The 20,501-nt window shown below is 38.8% G+C and overlaps 1 protein-coding gene across 1 annotated transcript in view; it reads right to left on the reverse strand.

Annotated features, from left to right (window-relative positions):
* Positions 1–253: 253 nt before the first annotated feature.
* The window catches only part of TCF7L1 (transcription factor 7 like 1), a gene marked incomplete at its 5' end in the record, with an annotated part of 54,430 nt that continues 34,182 nt past the window's right edge, over positions 254–20,501 (reverse strand). Inside the window, 9 exons of the mRNA XM_029283887.1 lie at positions 254–1,638; positions 2,333–2,393; positions 3,689–3,796; positions 4,956–5,115; positions 6,259–6,402; positions 7,798–7,881; positions 9,070–9,172; positions 9,440–9,572; positions 13,050–13,133. Coding sequence (XP_029139720.1) covers positions 1,205–1,638; positions 2,333–2,393; positions 3,689–3,796; positions 4,956–5,115; positions 6,259–6,402; positions 7,798–7,881; positions 9,070–9,172; positions 9,440–9,572; positions 13,050–13,133 — 1,311 coding nt within the window. The remainder of the gene's footprint in view (positions 1,639–2,332; positions 2,394–3,688; positions 3,797–4,955; positions 5,116–6,258; positions 6,403–7,797; positions 7,882–9,069; positions 9,173–9,439; positions 9,573–13,049; positions 13,134–20,501) is intronic.

Genomic DNA, 20,501 nt, shown 5'->3' on the forward strand with positions numbered 1-20,501 from the left:
TTGGGTTTTTTTCAATTCCCTAGAGCAGACGTCTCTAACCTTTCCCGCTTTGGGGGGGGGGGAATGGCAAGCACACACATACAGCTCCTTAACCTAATAGTGGACCGGGCCCAGGGGTTGGGGACCCCCGCCCTAGAGCATAATGCACTTTCCTGCACCCTTTCCTCTTTCAGTTATCCCATTTCTCAAGATCTAGAGAAGAATCTTCAGATGGGCTCCTCCAAACAAGATGTACAAATTATTTCTTTATATACACTTCATAATGTTTATTATGAATGGTTTATGGTCCAGTTCTGGGAATTAATGGGGCCAAAATTAAGGTTGACAGAACCAACAGGCTAGAGACAATCTTAATATAAAAACATCAGTTGCAAAACACTTTTCCTCTTCGCGCATACTCATGAAGGGAAAAGGGGAGGAGGGGGGACAGAGTGCAAGATGTATTAAATGTAAATTCTTCATTGAATACTATCACACGGCAAGTGAGGATGCAGATTTATTTTCCTTTGTTAAAATAACAGGGAGTTTCCCAAAGCCTATTCCCCTACTGCCTGCTACAGAAAATAATTCTGTTAAGGAAATAGGATGGATTGTCCTACCATTTTCCCGGACAGTCACTCCAGATTACAAGAAACGCACTTGGCCTCCCCCGAGGCACGGCAGTTCTGAATATGACAGTGAGGTACTATATTTCTGTGGTACTGTGTCTTCTGGTACATATTGGAAGTCTCTTAGAAAAAGAATGGAACAGCGGGATGACAGGAGAAGTCATATAAAACAAAACACTGTCTGGCCAAGGGAATGGGAGATAGCAAAAGTTAGCAAGGTATCAAAACATGCAAACACCATTGAGAGATGATCCATCTGTACAAAGTCTACATGCCTAAGAGGCACTGATAGAAACACAGGACTTGGCTTGTGTTCTTTGTTTTTCATTCTTTTCAGGGTTTTGTTAAAAGTTTTTTTTTCCCTCGTGGCGGTGGTGTGTTTTTATTTAAAAAAAAAAATTAAAAAAAATAATAAAAACGGTCTTCAGACAGACTACTGAAAACAACTCTGAGAGTAGAGCACTTTCTTCCTCAAGAGTCACCTTACGGAAGAGTTCAGAAAGGGTCAAATATTGACCAATAAATGGCTTTTGTCTGCTTCATAATCTCAACTGGGGGGCATTTTAGCACGGAGACGGGGTGACGGGGAAGCCCCCTCATTCGGCTGGTTTGGTTACCAAGGAGAGCGGCTGGGCCTGCAACATAGCCAGGGCGGCCTGAGAAGACGGAATGGCCGCAAAAGTCGGAGGCGTAGTCAGAAGAGCCGCGGGGGCCATAGAGGTGAAGGGCAGAGCCCTGGAGAGGAGAGGTGACTGGCTGGTGAGACTTGAGGAAGAGGAAGCAGCTTTGCTGGGCAGGAAAGACGCCGAGTGCAGAGACAGCTGAGCCCTGGCTTCGGGTTTGGTGGTCAAGGAGAGGGGCTGTGCTTGCTCAGAGTGGGTGGCAGCGGGGGCTGCCGGCGATGCCAAGGCAGTGGAAGGGGTAGCCGGAGAATCTAGCATGCTGCCGTGAGAGGACGCAGGGCTGTCGCAGGACTTGTCAGCTGACAGGTATGGCACACAGGGCTTCTTGCTCTTCAAAGCCATTGGATCTGTTGGTAACAAAAGGGGGCAGAGGTGTATTGACTCCTTCCGTTGGCTCCTACTTTTCACCCCCCGTGAAATTATTCCAATCTATTTCAATTCTGGTTAAAGCTGGTTAGGCTACAAAGAGAACGGCTAAAGAATGAGCCATAAACTACGCAGTTCCAAATCTACCATCCTCATGTCATTTTTTTTTTCCAGTCAAATAGGGGGAAAGGGCTGAAACGATTAAAAGCAGATTGTCTCCTTGGTTGAAAAATGCATTTATTTTGAAAGCAGCCATTCCCAGTAAGCATTGTAGTTAGGGCCATAGCAAAGCCACAGCACCAGAAGTATTATTCTTATAGTGCCGACTGTCCAGAAGCCGCCTTATTACGCTCTCTTTGAATTTTGCTTTTAGGAACCAACAACGTAAGAGTTAAATTTCTCCCCACCCACCCCCTCCATCCCATCAACATCTGTTTCTCTTTATAATCCTTGATGCCATTTTGAAATTCCTACCCAGATTAAGAAGTTAGGTTTCTTGATACATTTACACGTCACCCAATTAGGAGACAATGTACAAAAAGGACAAATAATAGCAATTTTGATCTGCCCACTTCCTCTCACTTGGGGGTGGGTAGGTGGGATAATGCTGTTACGCTCATTCAGGTCCAGACTGATGGATTAGGATCAGATTGACCAAGTGGCAATGATACGTACTTCCTGTTTCCTGGATGTGTTGCTGAGTTTGTTTCTCTCTTTTTCTTTTCTTTTTCTTTCCCTTGAAAAGGACAAATTTACCAAAAGTCAGAATTACATTGCAGAATTATTTAAAAACTTACGATACTTAAGTAGATAAATGCCAAGCAAAACAATTTCGTTTGAATAAGTCACTGTACACTGTGGGGTTTTTTGGTCATTTATAATTTATGGTGAAGAAGACCGCCATAATAAAAAGATGTTCATCCAATTAAATACATATTGCAGAAAGAGTTATCTAAAAACAGAAACATTTGCTTTCATAAACTCATTTAAAAACAGCTATCTAGTGGTTTATAATTATTAACTGAACAGAAATACATTCTGTGTAAATTAAATTCTCAAGATTAAAAAAAAGTCTCAAACCTCAATGAAATGTCAACAAACAAAAAACAGATATGGTTAACTCTGGCCGCAAATTTTATTTAGGGAAAATAAATCAAAAGCCCAGAAAATCGGGGGCTTCGTAATAAGATGCTCTGCTATGTATTATTTGGCCATTCTATTATGAGAATGTTATTCTTTATTGACTTTACTGCAGATGTGATGACTAAAATTTCCAGTAAGCAACAAATAAAGGCATATGTTGAGAGAACAAACAAAAATGCTTTCCCCAAAAGAGATTTAACTAATTCTTCATCGTTTTAAATATCTTAATTTGCCCAAATAAGGGATTATTAGGATTTGTTGTTGTGAAAAAACTAAGTTTTGCACACTATAACCTTATGATTAATTTTAATCAATTCCTACTGGATCCTTCCTCAATCCCCCTTAAATCTTTTAAGAAATGCATAGGAAAACATTCACTGAATATTCAGAAGTCAATTGCAGCTAATTGAGTCTCTCACTATTCACTGCTGGAATTGGTTATTCCTAGCTTTTTACTATTTTTCTGTGTTTTCTTCACATACTTCTGGTTGTTTATGTAGGAGATGATCAGGCTGAGCAGACGGAGGGCTCAAATGCGTCATCAGTCATGAGTTCTTGCACACCTACAAAAGATCTAAGTCCAGCCCACTTTGAATGCTTTAATTTCTGCTCATTTCACTTGACAATTAGTAGCTCAGACTCTTGTAGAGAGCTTAAGCTTGCAATAAATCTTTATACTCATTTGAACTACTTGCATCTCCTGATTTCTCCATCGCTTGACAGTTTACAACTCAACTTTGAAGACAATTCTGAAAAATGAACCCTAAATATCTACAGCACAGTGGATTGTGAATCTGTAGATGCAGAGTTCAGATCCCAGAATTTGGATGATGGTTGACTACTCGAAGGAGCATTATTGAAGTATACATATCTGCAATTAAGACTTACATAGTTATCTCGGGCAGACCAAGTGGGGTAGAGTTGAGAATGAAGCTGTCGTTCCTTCCGTGCTAACTCATAGTATTTGGCTTGCTCTTCACGGGACAATGAATGCCACTGAAGCATAGAAAAATACATTGTAGTCTGAACATGGAATAAAACTTTACATTGAAATTATGGTACTCTTTATACAAAAGAACTCAAATGTTGGATTTTATCATTCCAACATTGTATTGAGAAAATAATTGAAGGCACATACATATTTGTAGCAACTTAAAGCTACAAACTAAACTTTAACTGCTTAGTTCAAATCAATTATAAGGAAGTTAAAATTTCTTTTCCTCTTTTATTTCCTTTCCTCATCAACCCCTCCCAATCTATGAGGATTGGAAAATCACAACACTGCAGCAAAGGGCAACATCAGGCAGAATTACACAGCCTAGATGTATACAAGAATCACCTGTATACAACCTGCCAACTCTTACTAGCCCAGCACATCTTTCTTACCAAAATAGAAACTATTCTGATTCTATATCCAATGGAAAAAAGTTGTTCAATCCTATGGGACACTCTCTATTATCCATTTTCTTTCTCACAATCCACTTCTTTTCTATCCCTCTTTGCAACCTTGACTCTTGGTCTTATACATTCTTACCCCATCCACAATATTCTGGCTCTGGAGTTTGATGTTGCTTCAGAACAGACATGTGCTAGAGTTTCTGTCATTTTTTTTTCATTTTTCCTATTCCTCTAAATGCTTCAGGTCCTCTTTTTCAGCAGACATTCCCTACATAAGCAGTCCCCAATCTTTCTGGCGCCAGGGACCGGTTTCATGGAAGACAATTTCTCCACGATCTGGAGGGGGGATGGATAGATCCCGCACATGCACAGATGAAGCTTTGCTCACTCACCTACCACTTGCACGGCCTGGTTTCTAGCAGGCCACGGAGGGTTAGGGACTGCTGCTCTACAACCTTTTCTCAATCATTTTATTTGGATTCCTTAACATTCACTGATTCTTGGTTTATTCTCCACCCCCCCCCCCCCGTCTACTCAACAAACAAGATACTCTTAAAGTCCCGAGTGTAAATTTATAATCCCAGACAACTGACAAACTATTCTATCTGTTCAGGAGATGGACTTTAAACTTTCTTAGATTGGCATTGTTAAAAAGCACAAGAACAATACATTAGTCACAACAAGCAAATTTTGAATGTACCAGTGTCAGTAGCACATGGCTCAAATGGAGCAGAGAATCAAAAAAGTGTTCTTATACCCGTCTTCCTAGGATCTGGTTGATAGCAGCACTCTCCTTCAACGTACACTCTGCCACAACCTTGGCGCGCATTTCCTTCATGTACAACATGAACGCATTCAGCGGCTTTTTTATATGGGGCTTCTTCTCCTCTTCCTTTTTGACAATAACAGGTGTTTTTCTGGAAGAGCCACATTTTTCATTACAGTCCCATAATTCATGTACCTATGCACTCTCTTTCAACCAACAAGGAACAGAAAACATGAGGCACAGTGAAGAATTACTATTTCTAACAAACTGTCAGTATTAGGAGTGGTTAACTGCTTAATGAAGTTTTACTTCACATCATGTCTATTGAGACAAAGGTACAGAAGAATATTGTGGAAATTGCCACACCTATGACAAAAGCCTTCACTTTCACAGCTGTAACACCTAGTAATGTTTACGGCGTGAAATATTCCATAACTTTACTGGCTGATGGAAGAGGAATAAGATACAGTGCAGAATGACTGTTCTCATGGGATTAACAGTTCATAAGCTAGAGTAGTGTAGGGGTGATGTGCACCTGTGTAGAACTTGCAATGAACATAGTTATCTGCTCTATCCAATGTATTCCAGCCACGTTGCCTGTTAACAAAAGCCTGTTTCTATTTTACCTAACTTAAGAGGAGTCAAGGATTCCAACTGGTGTCTAGTTCAACGAACAGAAGATTGTTGTTTCCATTCATTTAAACAAGTTAGGAAAAGCATGCAGGGCAGAACTTCTGGATTTCTTTCAAAGTCCTTCATAATAGCTCCATTTTCAGAGTCATGTAACAGAGAGGGAAGGTGTGGGAAGGAAGGGGCCCGCAGCTTATAATCAGAATCATGAGCCATTGCCGAACTGCCTTTTCTGCAGTGATGTTGTGGGGAAATGTTTTTCTCCACACAGCTGGAGGCTCATCTGGCTCTTTTTGAACTTGGCCATTGTTTCTCAAGCTTCCCTCCTCTCACACCAAATCTGGTTCTGTCGTGTTCACAGTTTGCAGGGAGTTATTGTGCCAATGCCAGAGCCCTAATCCTTTTTGCATAATTTCTTTCCATCTTTCTACTGGGTTGAAAGAATAAAAAGAAAAACAATGCACCCCCCCGAAATATTCGGGGGTGGAGGGTTATTTTATAGTGCGCAGTAAGGTTGCATTGTCGTGAATTTGTGAGGACATACGTGCACCCAAGTGCAATGTAAAACATGTTAAGAAATAACAAATGGAGAGCAACTGTTTTCTTCTTAGACATTCCATCAACAAAGGCATTCAAGGCAGCAGCCAGCTAACCTATTACTTACGAGCTTCCTTCAGGACTCAGGCTGGACTGTGTCGGCTCTTGTTTAACAATAGGCGACACGATGGTGGGGTGTGGGATTCCTGAGGGATGAATTCCGTGCGCAGGAGGAGGAACCATATGAGGGGAAAACCTGCTAGACATCAAGCTGAAGCACAAAGGTTGTATGCTGAAAAAAAAATGCTTCTCACAACTGCAGTATTTTCATCATTATGTATCATCTACTTATTATTTCTTCATACCCCTTTCCACTTTCCTTCTTTTCCTTTTTCTGTGGCATCTGGTCAGAGCCCTCAAAGAACAGTAAAACCTAAGGTCAACAGCAATAACTGAAGGCCAACTTGTGAATAATCAATTTATTGCATTAACGGCTAAGGCAGAGAGAACTACTTGGACAGATTTTGGTTCTTGTCTGTATAATCCACATCTTTTAAAACAACGCTTAAAGAGAAAAGATGCCTGTTTTTATTCCTTGTTAGACATTTCTATTCGTTTTGCTTTTTCGGTCATTTAGAAGTCAATTTTTCAAAAATGAGGTCCAGAATGGCAAATTATTGATTCACTGCCCTGAATCATGAAGTGAAAAATGGCAACAGCATAATCAGAATGATGATTATATAAACCATAAATGTAGAAGATGGCATAAATACTCTTCTAAGTGTGTTCTATAGAATCTTAATGGTTCTTTGGGAATTTGATAGAGGTCCCAAGAAAAACCAAAGCCCCTAGGCAAAATGTTCCTTTGAACACAACCACTTTTATGCTAACAGAATTTTCACTCTTCAACAAGGATTTGTTCTTTTCTTTTTCTTTTTTAAATAGGTTTTTAAAAAATATAGGCTTAAAGGTTTCAAAAACCCCTGCTCTGGAGAGTACAAAATACTAAATTAATTCAGCAAAATGTTTCCCTCTAAATTTGCTTCTAATGTGTAAACCAGTGGTGGCAAACCTATGGCACACATGCTGGGGGGGGCATTCAGAGCCCTCTCTGAGGGCACGCGCGCCGTTGCCCCAGCCCCATTTCCCCTCACGACCCCTTCTCGCTAGCAGCCCCCCGGAGGAGAGTCGCCCCCAGGCGCGGCCCATGCGGAGCAGCACAGCCAAAAACATGCCAGCCAGGCAGCGGGGACAAGAGTCCACCCTCGCGCCATCACACACAGATGATGCTGCGGGGGCGGGGCTGCCATGGCGCTACTGGCCCACCTGGCCGATCTGCGGCAGGCCCTGTGGGCGGGGGGTGGTCCTGTGGGCGAGGGAGGAGCAGGGGTGGACGGAGCAGTTTTGGGGCACTTGGTCTCTAAAAGGTCCACCATTACTGGTGTAAACTATAGCAATTTAAATATAACTGAGCTGTTCATCTGGTACCCCTTTAAGATACAGTCATAGCTTTAAGAAAAAAGAATCTCCCCACAAAAGCAATATATAAGACATAAAGCATGTTCAATTTCTCTTATGAGTTCTTGACCCTGGTTTGACCTGTGATGCACAGATATGGTTTTGCTAGTTCAGAGAGAATTAGACCCAGATTCCCGCTTGAACGCACCTGGACATTGAGGCATTCATAGCCAAGGCAGGATATGGATGTCTAAACCCACCTGGAGGAATGGAATACACCGGCTGTCCTTGCCTGAAAATGGACAAGACAAGTTACAATTGCCAACAAATTATTTTTTATCCCAAATTACAAAACTTATCACTTAACTGCTAATGTTGTAGGTTCCTAGAAATTATACAATATTTGGTGCTATATTATTTCTCTATGAGTTCACTGAACACATATGGAATTTATTATAAAGTACATTTACCTCCTAAGAATCACATTTTTTAAAAAAATAAGTTATTATTTGCAAATATTTGTTGCCGTTAGTTTGTGCTGCAGACCTTCTTCATCATCAAACCCAGATTCCCATTCCTTGACCAATTTCCCCCGCAACTATCATCTCTTGGTAAAATCCCAGATCACGTAAAACATTATCTTAGAAAGAAAAACCACAAGATATGGAGTTGATCTGTGGAGATCATGCATAGTTTAATAGTGCCGTTTTAAAACCATTATTCCACTTAAGGTTTTCTAAATAGAAGATGTCCATATTTGGTGTCTCCATTCAGTACATCATAGATGCCCCTTAAAGACCATCCAGAAGCTTCAACTAGTGCAGAATGTAGCAGTATCAGTAGTGATGTGCATGTCTCAGTATGCCAATTATATATGAACTGACTGGATCTTTTCAAATTCTCCTCAAGCTTCCTTATACTATGAATATAATGGAGGTACCACATTGTTTATATTGATGAAATCTTTACATTATAGTACAATAATGTATTTTTCTTAAAATCACAATTAAACTGTAGGAATCCCAACTATATATATATATATGATCATATTTATCACTCTGAACACTAGAATAAACTCAATTGTACATTTCTTTACTCCTCTTTGCTTGCAGGCCTTAGCCATGCAGCAGTATTCGTGACCTTGGGATTGACCATAGTTCTGTGGCCTAGTTTTGAAGGTAAAAGAATTTGAGCTTCATAAATAAAGGGTGTCACACAGATGGCATATCAATGTGATTGCAATGTGCACCTATGTGTGTGAAATCTTATTCTGACAAAGTAGGAAACTATGCAGAAAAAGTCTCTCGAGCAGGTGAAGTTTTGGCTAACTCAAAAGATTACAGCACCTGTGGCTTCATGAAATGGATTTATTTCAGAAGTAACACATGTTGGGGTCAAAATCTTTGTACTGAATGAAGACCAACCAGCACTGGAAGAGAAAAACAAAGCAAGAAAGGATATTTAGAGTGGAAATTCCTACTGTGGTACAAGCCATCCCAAAGGATGAGGAATTTGTCCAATGGCACCAGAAGACAATGGATAATAAGGAGAGAGTTCTGAAGGGTGCGGTGGCCGTGGAATTCCTGATGGTGGAGAAACAATAATATATGTTAAGATACAGTCTCTCGTTAACCTCTTTTTCTATTCTAAACTGGAATCCCTACCTCCCCTTTAGTTAGAAACATGTAAATAACTTTTTTTTATTTCCAGTATTTCACAAAATATCTGCTGATAAATTTACATTTTTGTTTTTACTCCCCCCCCCAATTTATTTGTTGTGCTTTTCTTTTGGCGAGGCCCTCAAACCCTTTTAATGGGCTTTGGATAAGATCGTGATTTTCAACACTCACCTGTCTTTGGGTCAATCTCTGGGGAGAGGTGGGAAGGTGGTGAGCCTGGTGAAAAGTGGTCATTGCTATAGGTGATGAGTGGTGTCAGAGGGTGCATGTGATGTGGATGTTGAACTACAGGAACTTTGTTTGACTACAAGAGAAAAGCAAAAATGTATCTGTAATTAAATGCAGTATTTACTTCTGTTTTAAAACCATTTATTACCTTAAAAAAGAAGGGAAGAGAGAGAAAAATATAATTTGGGAAGTAAACTTTCCTATTTTATACACATACACACACATATGGCACAGGCTTAAAATAGATCTAGTACATGAAATAAAATTTTCAGTATGGAAAGGGCTATTTGGTTTGCAGTGTGCTTGAGTTTTCATCACTCTTAGCTTATCTTTACTATAAAGGTACCAAACACAACAGAAATCCCTAACAAAAGTGCTAACCTTCTTTCCTTGAAAAAGCTATCCATTTTCTTCCAATTAACTATTATTAACCCATTATTTTTATGACTTCTGCATGTACTCAGTGGCCTTTGAAAACAACCATTGCCAAAGGTTATTTTTAATGACATGCTAACACTCTGATAAAGATGCTTGCAAAAAACTACGCTGATGCTCCCCCATCAACATCTGTTCTTCTAAAATGATGGATAATTTCTATCTTCAGTATTGTTTTCGACAATTTGATCTGGAACAAACAGTAGGATAACTTGCCTACTCCTTTGTTTAAAGAGAAAAAAAATGGGTATAACCCTGGCTGATTTTCAGGGCTCAGGTTTTAGTGTTTAATGAGGTAGCTATTTTTTCACAGTAGTTCAGAATTTTTGAAACTTCCATAAGAATTACCAGCAGTGTTTTCTTTGAGCTCAGTCACTTGTTAATTTTTAATTTGTTAAATCGGTCCTACCAGTTCACCTCTTGCCCCCTGTATTTCACTCAAGTCTTTAAGATAAAGAAATTCAGGGCACCTCACATTTTCTGAGGTAAAAAAAGACACAAAAATCAATTTAGTTCATTGGCCATCTCTCCATTAGTGTGCCTTTTACTCCTTTACTATTTGTCCACCTCCTTTGCTGGGTTCCTCCTCCTGATAATTTCTTTTACTCTCAACATTCCAGCAGTATGCGCCTCAAAAATATTTTCCATTTGTCTTACCAGCAAATGTATTTTGCCATCATCTGTACTAGTATCTATTTTCATTTTGGCAATATTTCCATTTTTAAAAGGAGCTTTCTTGCTTTTTAAGAGCTCCTTGATTATGCTCATAAACAACACCCACATTCTCTTCGACTAGTTCACACCTTTTTAAAGCTGTCCAAGCCTCCTCTAGAGACGGTCCTCTCATTCCTGCACAATCTAAGAACTGGATCCAAATGAAAATTTGCAATTACTTCATAAGAGAAGCGCAATATAACATTGGGAGGAATCCGACTTTCTTATGCATGGTAGTAGTAAACAGGCACTGTAATTCTTGAACCATTTTGCCTGTATTCTCTAAGATCTGATAGTATTTTTCAGGATCATATAATGCTCACTATTATTAACCCAAGCTAGTTGTGGCCTAATCCATTCATTTTAGGACCATCAGATCATTTCTGGGGGGGGGGGGAGGAAAGGCTGAAGCTTAATGAACTATTAACTATGGGAAATGGGAAATGAACCTAGAATAAAACCTGCTCAAATTAAGGTGTAGAAACAACGTTTGAAGTGCACTGCTATTCCTTGTGTTTGAGTCATTTAACACCAACCCCGTTACATTTCCTCAGTGGAGTTAATTTCAGTTCAGAAAAGTCAAAGCAGAATTTCAAAGAAAGTGAACTAATGACTATAGGATGAAAACACGCATAGACACCCGTACACAAATAAGTGATGCCATGACTGATCTTGTGGTGGCATCCCCTTTTCCCATTTCTTGTCTTTCACTTTGAGCTTTTCAAAAAAAAAAAGAAACACAACAAAATGGTTTGCTGTTTCAATCTTCTATGAAACCTTTGATAACTCTATTGCCATTGCTCATGGTGAACGCAGAAGCCATTTAAAAAGTATTATATGGTCAGACCTCAAGTTATAGCAGTAATTGAGACAGGGACTGCCATCACTAAGCATTATCGTTGTAAAGCATGATGTCACATGACTGCACTGCTTAGCGACAGTAATTCTGGGCATCCTGGTTGCTGTCGTAACCCTAAGACATGCGGGTTAAGCACGAAGGGAGTTCCGGTGAAGGTGCCATGGGGTGGGGGAGGCCATGCGTAGATGGTGCTGTGGGCAAGAGATAAAGCAGGAGGGACTTACCAGAGTGACTTAAGACTTTCCCTGTCAGCTTCCTCATTCACTTTGCTTGTGGAAAACTGGCAGGGAAGATTGCAAATAGTAGTCACATGACCACGGCTCCCTGCAATGTTGTAATCATGAGCTGAACATCCAAGGGCCCGGATTGTGATCACGTGACAGCGGAGGTGCTGAAATGGCGTTGTAACTTTCAGCAGTCGCTGAACAAATGGATATAAGCTGAGGACTGCATGTAGCTTTACAGATGTTAACGCTCAATATTAGATATTCATGAAAGCTTTGTTTAGCAAGTCGTTCCCTCTAAGAACTTTTAAGATTCTCATTTCAGTTACAACTTTTAGAATAGAATAGAATAGAATAGAATAGAACAGAACAGAATAATAGAATAGAATAGAATAGAAGCAGGAAGGGACCTTGGAGGTCTTCTAGTCCAGCCCCCTGCTCAAACAGGACCTATACCATCTCAAGTGACTGTCTCTAACCTCTTTAAAAAATCTCCAGTGATGGAGCGCCCACGATTTCTGGGGGGTAAGCTATTCCACTGGTTAATTGTCTTCACTGTCAGGAAGTTGTGTCACCATCTTGCTCTGCCATATAATTTGCTATTTGCTGTATAAACATTCTCTCAAAAATATTTCATTTTACTTTTTAAATCATAAGATTATTGCAAATCAGTTGCAGCAGTGTAATTTCTGTCATCATGAGTGCTCCGAAAAATCTGAAAAATTTCTTTCAGCGTGAATACACTGGAAGGTCTGGGCTGCATGATACAATGCAGATCAAGGCTGTTGAATCTGAAGTAATGGGGGCGTGGGGAGGAGTTGAAAGATCCCTTTTCAGTTAATTAAGAGTACCACTGTTTGTCTTAGTTTGCCATTGAAACAAAAGATTCTTCTAGTCACATGTTTTTTATGTTGGACTCATGAAAACCTAACTCGAAATTCAAAGCCTGAGGCATAGATATTTTAGACACAGCTGCAAGATATTATGCCTTGAAAATTAATTGTCTCATTTTTCAATGGTTGTTTTTTCTTCAGTTTCTTTCTGCTAAATGCTTCTTTAGAACACTTGTGGTACTGATGAAAATGCTCTTTGTAACAAACTAGTATCATGTGAGATAGATAATTATCACACAATAATTTATAAGGAATCATCTTTTATTTTTTTATGGAAATTCAATTTTTATGCCCCACCCTGAATATAATAGACTTAGTTAACTCTAAACTAATTGTGCTGAAGGAATATAGATATGTGTATATATTCATAAATAAACCTTCATTTAACAACAACCACAAAGATCTATAAATAAACCACTGGCACTTACTAAATGGGCAGGAGAGGGAGACCTTGCATCCTTTAGCGTAGCTCCAGCTGGTACATCTAAAAGTGGCCATTTCACCTGAAGATACTGAAAGAAATCAAATTAAAGGAAATAAACAATCCAATGAAAAAATAGTATTTTTCCCCAAAAAAACTTAATTGTCCAAGTTTAGTTTAATACAAAGGTTATTTTTTAATATCAGAAATCTCTTCAACAATTGTGGTGTATTTTTAGCCTAACAACGAGATAGTATGGTAATTCCTGGGAATTTAGTTCCTCAGCACTGGGTTTCAAACTGCCTTGGTAACCTAAAAATAATAAATTATATAGTTTTTTCTCTAGGTTAACACTAAAGTATACTTCCACCCTAGCTGCTGACATGAATGGGATAAGGAACAATTGATTCAGCAAAATTTAGGCACTAACATTATATACCAAATGTTATAGGAGCCAATTATAAAAAAATCTAATTGCACTGGTTAATTTGTATCTGCAGTTTATCAGTATTCAATAAATATTGATCTGTTCTATATCTCAATGGTCTAATTGAGAATACTTTTAGATAAGCCAACTCACTAACATTCAATATGAACTATTTAAAACAAATCCACCATTCTGATTTTTAAAAGTAGCTTTCAAAGCTTAAAGTATGCACAAAGTAATTTTAGGCTGGTTTCACGTTCAAGCATAAATATGAAAACACGTTTTTCTGTAATTTTCTAGCATCAATAACGTATATTGGTTTTTATTGCTGGACATAATAAAGCTATTCTGCATTGTATTTCTAGCGGAGAAAGATAAGTATCTCATGCCATTATAGCTGAATACATGTGTCCTGTGAAATGTTGGAGGTTTGAGAATGTGGATTGGATGAGTTGCAGCTGTGCAATGGAATTTCCCTAACACACAAATCTTCATGATGTAAAACAGCTGGAAGGAAATCCCAGCATGCTTTGTTTGGAGGCCGAACAACCAATAATTTAAATGGAAGATTAACCCTTCAACTTAAACAAATTTTCAAATTTCTTCTATTTATTTCAGGTGGGAAATGGTGCATAAATGTCGAGAAAACTACAGTCTCTTAAAAAACATAGACAACTATTTCTAGACCAAAACAAGAAAATTGTAAAAGCATTTTTTTTATCAGACGAATTGTATTTCCTTTGCCACCTATCCAATCCAAATCATGCAAGCATAATTAACACTGACAATATTTTGGTAGTGGCACGCATGCAAGTTATTTTGCTCTATTTCTGTTTTCTCTTTTAGATATTACACACTTTTAGGACATATTTTAGGGCACACATATACACAGAAATGCTTTAGAAACTTTTTTTTCATCTAATATAGGATAAAACTGATATCATCCTTTCTGTTGAGTAATTGCAAGATTTTCACACAATGAAATATTGTTAAAACCTTTTCAGTAATTTGGGAAGAATAAGCTAAGAGCAAAGAATCACAAATTTGACACATATAATACTGTAATCATATTAGCATCTTTTACAATTTTCAACATGTTTGTGTACGGCAGAAGAAATACAGCAAATGAATAAAAGAATACTTTTGGCTGACAGCATATAAAATATTCCACATGCCTGGACAGATTGCCTTGAAAATTACCTTGAAAGTAGAAGGCCCAGAAGACAACCTTTGAACAGATTTGTTCAAAAGAAAACTGAAATACAATCTGGCTGCTCATTTCGTTACAACAATTTAACCACTAAATCGGTATTCCACATTCATATGGATATTTGTTTTACAACATTTATAATATATCCCAATCTTAATGGATTTTGTATGTTGGATTAAACGTTTAGGGTAAGGAACAAAACATTCCAAAATATTTTGCCTCCAGTCACATCTTCAGAATATTTTTATATTCTTAATGCCTTATTTTCTCTACTCTTATTTTTAATTCAGGAGAAAGTATTCCTGTAAGATAAATTCCTAGGTGAGCCCTGTTAAATTACAATACTGCTACAATTCCTTGTAGACAAACTGAGAAAAAAGTGCCCTTCAGGGCTCAATCACCTTAGTTTGTAGACCGAAGTATCTTAAATTCACAAGAATCAATTTGTTTAAATGAACCAGGTTCAAAAAAATAACTTGTTTTGTCTCTTTTCTTACGTCCACTATGTCCCCTTAAGTGTAACAACCAGGATCTCTTTTGTTTGTTTTCCCCCAAAACATTCCTTCTGTTGGCTCTGCCCCTTAACCTGTGAAATACTCATTTAAGACTTGGGTTTCGATTAGTTACCTAAGGAGCATCTTGTCTAGTTTGTATGAACAGACTTTTTAAGAGGATGTAATGAGGTTCTCCACCAGTTCCCACCATCAAAGATAGGTGGCTTTAAAAAGGGAGTTTTTTTCTATAGTGAATTTCTGAAATTATGAAATTCCCTTCCTTAGTGACGGTCAACTGGTACTTACATTAGCATCATTTGAGTGCCAAGTGAAGGCTTTTCTATTTTCCTCGGGATTTTAATTTGTATTTTACATTTTTACCATTGCCTAGTTTGTATGGTTTTTTATTTTGATTCTATTGTGTCTCTGTTTTTATTCAGGTTGTATATTTTAATGTATTTTATTGCAGACCACCTAGAATGCAGCTATTGGGCAGTTCTACATTTTAAAATAAATTTGATAAAAAAAATAAACAAATCTGGTTCGCATTCACACTAACTGCACTGCAAGCTAGGACTTGAAGTAAGAAATGCATCAGGATTCACATTTCAGCTTTAGATGAGCAATAAAGTCAGTTGAATTATGGTGAGAAAATTTAAGAGTGTTGAATATCCTGCACAAACAATCTAAAACAAATTGTACCGGCAGTTGGAGATATATATTTTTTTTGTCCTTCCAAAATGAGAGTTGACAGTTTGGAAAGGGTCATTTAGACCTCACAGTCCAGCTCCCTACTCAGTGAAGGAATGCAAATTAAAACACCCCAAACTGATGACAATCTAGTTTCTACTTGAACACATCTAGTGAGAATCTCCACCCACTATCTCTCAGATAACAGCTTCCAATGTTGAACTGTTACCCCCAGGAAGTTTTGATCTAGTATTTAATTGGAATCTGCCTTTCTGTAACTTAAATCTGAGAACAGGTCTTGCCCTCCTCTTACATGACATCCATTCATGTATTTGAACTGTACTATCATATATGAGTGGCCTTTTCTGAAGGTTAGCCACAAGCATTATCCTAAAACCTCTCTTCATATGCCTTAATTTTTAGACTCGTCATCTTGACTGCTTTTTCTGAGTTTATTCAAACCTCTCTGAAGCCTTCCTAAAATGGGGTGGATTTGGGGATTTGTATTCAGTTCCCTATGCTCTCTGAGGCCTAGTAAAGATATAGTTAATACTTTCACAGCAGTTTTGAGCTTCTATGGAAAGCAGCTTTATTTGTTAGCATCCAGCACAAGATTAAGGCCAGATTTCACATTCCTCCTTGGGAGCAGAGCAAACATTTTAAAATTTAGAGCTACTGCCAATTTTCTTATATTTTTTAAAAAAATATGAAAGTATTCAGGATTTTTCCCTTTAGAGATGAGAAGCAAAAATTGGAAGGTGACCAATGAAGAAAGTACCTTTGGACAAAGGAAACAGGATTTGTGAATACTTGACATGAAACAGGAAGAAAGCTTATCTCATTCCCATAAAACACACAAATAGTCTACTGTAACAGACCGCTTTGTCCACAGTGCAGAACTGTTTTTCTTCAACCTTTTACATTCTAGCTGCAAAATTCAGCCTCAAAACTTAAAACTGTATACAGCCAAAACTAACAATACCAGGATAAAAATGAATGAAAACGCACAAGCAAACATCCTTCCCCCTAAGCAAAGGAAAAGACAACTGTCCTTCCAACACTAACTGTGAGCCAAAAGGATTATTTGCTTCAAAATAACTCCTTTAGGCAGCATTTAAGGAGCAACTCTTATAAACTTGATGAACCATTACAAAAAGTACACTGGCAGTTATTACAATAAACACTTCATTCATAGAAAACTGGTAGCATCATTCGGAAGATCCACACATTCAAGTTTAAGCAGCTAAGTGTCTAGAAGCCTAAGCTTGGTAGCCTAATTTTTTTTTGTAGGCAAGATCCCATGACATGCTAAACAGAACTGTGTTGTCCATGAATAAAAGATGTACACCTTGGTACTGCAATAATTATAGATTGCGGCCATAAAGTCCACCAATTTCTATTTGTTTCCTTACATATATATATCATCAGTGCCTGATGGTACTGCCTAGTTGAAACGTTTGCAAGCAAATAACCTCAGAGAGCAACAAGAACTCTACAATTCAACTTTGAGGATTCACAATGGCAGACTCACTGTACTAAGCTTTTTTGGAGGACAAAAAAAGACAGGCCACAGAATAAAAGTACATCAAAAATGCTGTCTTAAGGTCAAATCTTGCGGCAACTCTTGCCATTCAGATCAGTCCAGTGCTTGATTCCTAACTGAGACTGAATAACATGCAAAGGCAACAGAAGTAATTTGAAGTATAGCTCAAGGTTACAAGTAACACTCTTTTTTAAAAAAAATCACAATCTGGAATATTTCTTGGCACAGAGAATACGTTAAAACCAACCACAATATGAATATGATGCAAACAATGTGGTAGGATAATTTTATACAGAAGCAGTGAATGCTCCAACACTGGAAGTTTTTAAGAAGAGACTGGACAGCCATTTGTCCGAAATGGTGTAGGGTTTCCTGCCTGAGCAGGGGGGTTTGACTCGATGACCTCCAAGGTCCCTTCCAACTTTATTATTATTATTATTATTATTATTATTATTATTATTATTATTATTATTATTATTATTATACTGGCCAGCGTATCACTCTATAGCAGACATGTCAAACTCGCGACATCATGTGACATCGCACGACGTATCGGAACTTTTTCCCCATTGCCAGCAATGGGGTGGGCGTGGTTTCCTTGTGACACGTCCGGCCCACGGGCCGGCAATTTGACACCCCTGCTCTATAGTCTTTCAACTATACACTTGCTATTTGTGTTATGTTCATTCTCCATCTCTCTCCCAGACCTAGACTGTAAATATTAAAACAGACTGCAGTTAAATCTTACATATTATAGGATTTCAACTTGGGCTCTAGAACTGTTGTATAAGTTTTCTTCAACCTTGTATCTTCTACATGTGCTGGATTGCAGCTTCTATTACTCATAGCTAGTATGACCACTGATTGGTGCTTTATTTCTAGTTGAAGATTATATAATATCATGTCAAGTGCATGTATGTAGCATGACACTGAGAAGCCCAGCACACATCACTGCTTCTACTCAGAAACTATTCAACTTTTTAAACTTTTCTTTGCATACTGCAACAGCAACTTTGGATTCTATCTATGTAACAAATTTCCTACATCAAGTTTCTGAATTTCAAGGGTTTGATGTATGCAGCTGCCAACACTTCATGATAACACTGTGGACAGATATCTAAATTCCCTTTTCCAGCACCAATGTTAACACTTTCAAAATGGTATTTTCTAATTCTGAATTTGATATGATCTTGTTGCCGTCTACTATGGTTAATCGTAGGCAATAACGATTATTACCACACAGGGGGTAGAGGTTAGACCACACCCTAGAACAGGGGTAGGCAACCTCGGCTCTTTTATGACTCATGGACTTCAACTCCCAGAATTCCTGAGTCAGCATGGCTGACTCAGGAATTCTGGGAGTTGAAGTCCATGAGTCATAAAAGAGCCGAGGTTGCCTACCCCTGCCCTAGAACAAATATTTTGGACTGTTACTTTTCAGAAAAGAATGTGGCATAAGGAAGAAACAATGTGACGGTAGAGCAGAAAACAACACAGAGCAGAAAACAACATTGAGTTGCCACTGAATTTCCAAAGCTAGCGCTGAAAACTTTGCCCTTTGTGTAGAGCGGGCCCAGGACCTGTAATCAGATCCTAGTCTCCAAGGTTCCTGCAACAGCCAATTGAGGAAAAGGCAGGGCGCCAGGGCTGTCATCTGTACAAGGAGTATGTTTGGTATGCAGCTGGCCCCATGACTCCCAACAAGCTAGCTCAATGACCTACAGTACACTCTGGACTTGTGAGTACAGTAGTAGTAGTTTCCTAAATGACTGCCTTTGATCTGCTCTCCAAGACCTGAGATCAAAGCGGCTGCTTAGATTGGGGAACTCCCTGGATCTGGCTGCTGTACAGCTCCAATCTGTTTCCAAACATTGAGTGGTGATGTGAGTTCATTTGCCATTTACTGCAAAGTAATTTTAAATGACACCTATAACACTCGGCATTACTCGGGCAGCAAGCGCTACTCCGTTTGATGACTCAGCTTTCTTGGGGCTTCTGAATGGAGACTGACTGAGAAGGCAAGACACCTAAAACACCTAAATATACACAGAAAATCCTACTCATTAAAAGTCCTACATGATGTCATTTTCCAGCTGGTATATATCTTACCCTCCACCCTTCTCTTCTACTCAGCACCGCTTGGTGACAAAATGGACTTTCTAATCCGTTTTACAAGCAGAGAAACCGCTGCAAACTGGGGTGGTGGTTTCTTTAAAACAGTGTTTCTCAACCTTGACAATTTTAAGGCATGTGGACTTCAACTCCCATAATTCCACAGCCAGCATTGCTGGCTGTGGAATTATGGGAGTTGAAGTCCACATCCCTTAAAATTGTCAAGGTTGAGAAACACTGCTTTAAAAGCTATAGGAAACGTTCCTTTTCCTTTTTATTTTACTAAGTTTAGAGAACAATACGCAAGGCTGGAGAAATATTCTGAAAACACACAAGGAATGGGAATTAGTTGAATGAGGCTGATGTGGAAAGTTGAACACCACCTCTGAATTCAAGAGAGCACCACTTGTGCTGGAATCCATGTGCAAGAAAAAAAAAAAGGGGGGAGAGAGAGAGAGAAGAGTTGGGAGGGAGTGAATGGCATATTGAAGCTATAAAAGTTTCAAAATGGTTACATTCCAGAGAGATTAGAACAAGCCCTCGTTGCTTGTTACCTTCCTTTTCTTCCTCCTCTCAGCAACTGGGAGAATGAAAAGGATTTTAACTATTTCTCTCCCACATGCTGTTGTGCCACACACACAGCACAATGCATCCTGCTGTCTGCAAATTAACCTGCCGTTTGCCAAACAGCTTCTCCTCAGCTGGGGATTAAGATGCACCAATTCATACAACAATCCACCCGTCTGCAAACCTAAGCCTGAACAATGGAGTATAGAGAGCAGGCCCTGGCCTGCCCACATCTGCCATAGTCATTTCAGGAAGGGTCTTTACTCTGGGAGAAGCCTGTAGTAAACGAAGAGGAGAGGAAGGAAAAGAAAAAAGAGAGTTGCTACAGCCAATTAGGAATGTTTTTAAAGGCCAGATTTCCTGCCTCTTACAGACACCGCATCCGAACAACGGCAAGCCTCACTTTGCTGTACAAG

The sequence above is a fragment of the Protobothrops mucrosquamatus genome, unplaced genomic scaffold (assembly GCF_001527695.2).
Source record: "Protobothrops mucrosquamatus isolate PMUCROS unplaced genomic scaffold, P.Mucros_1.0 scaffold262, whole genome shotgun sequence".
Taxonomy (NCBI): domain Eukaryota; kingdom Metazoa; phylum Chordata; class Lepidosauria; order Squamata; family Viperidae; genus Protobothrops; species Protobothrops mucrosquamatus.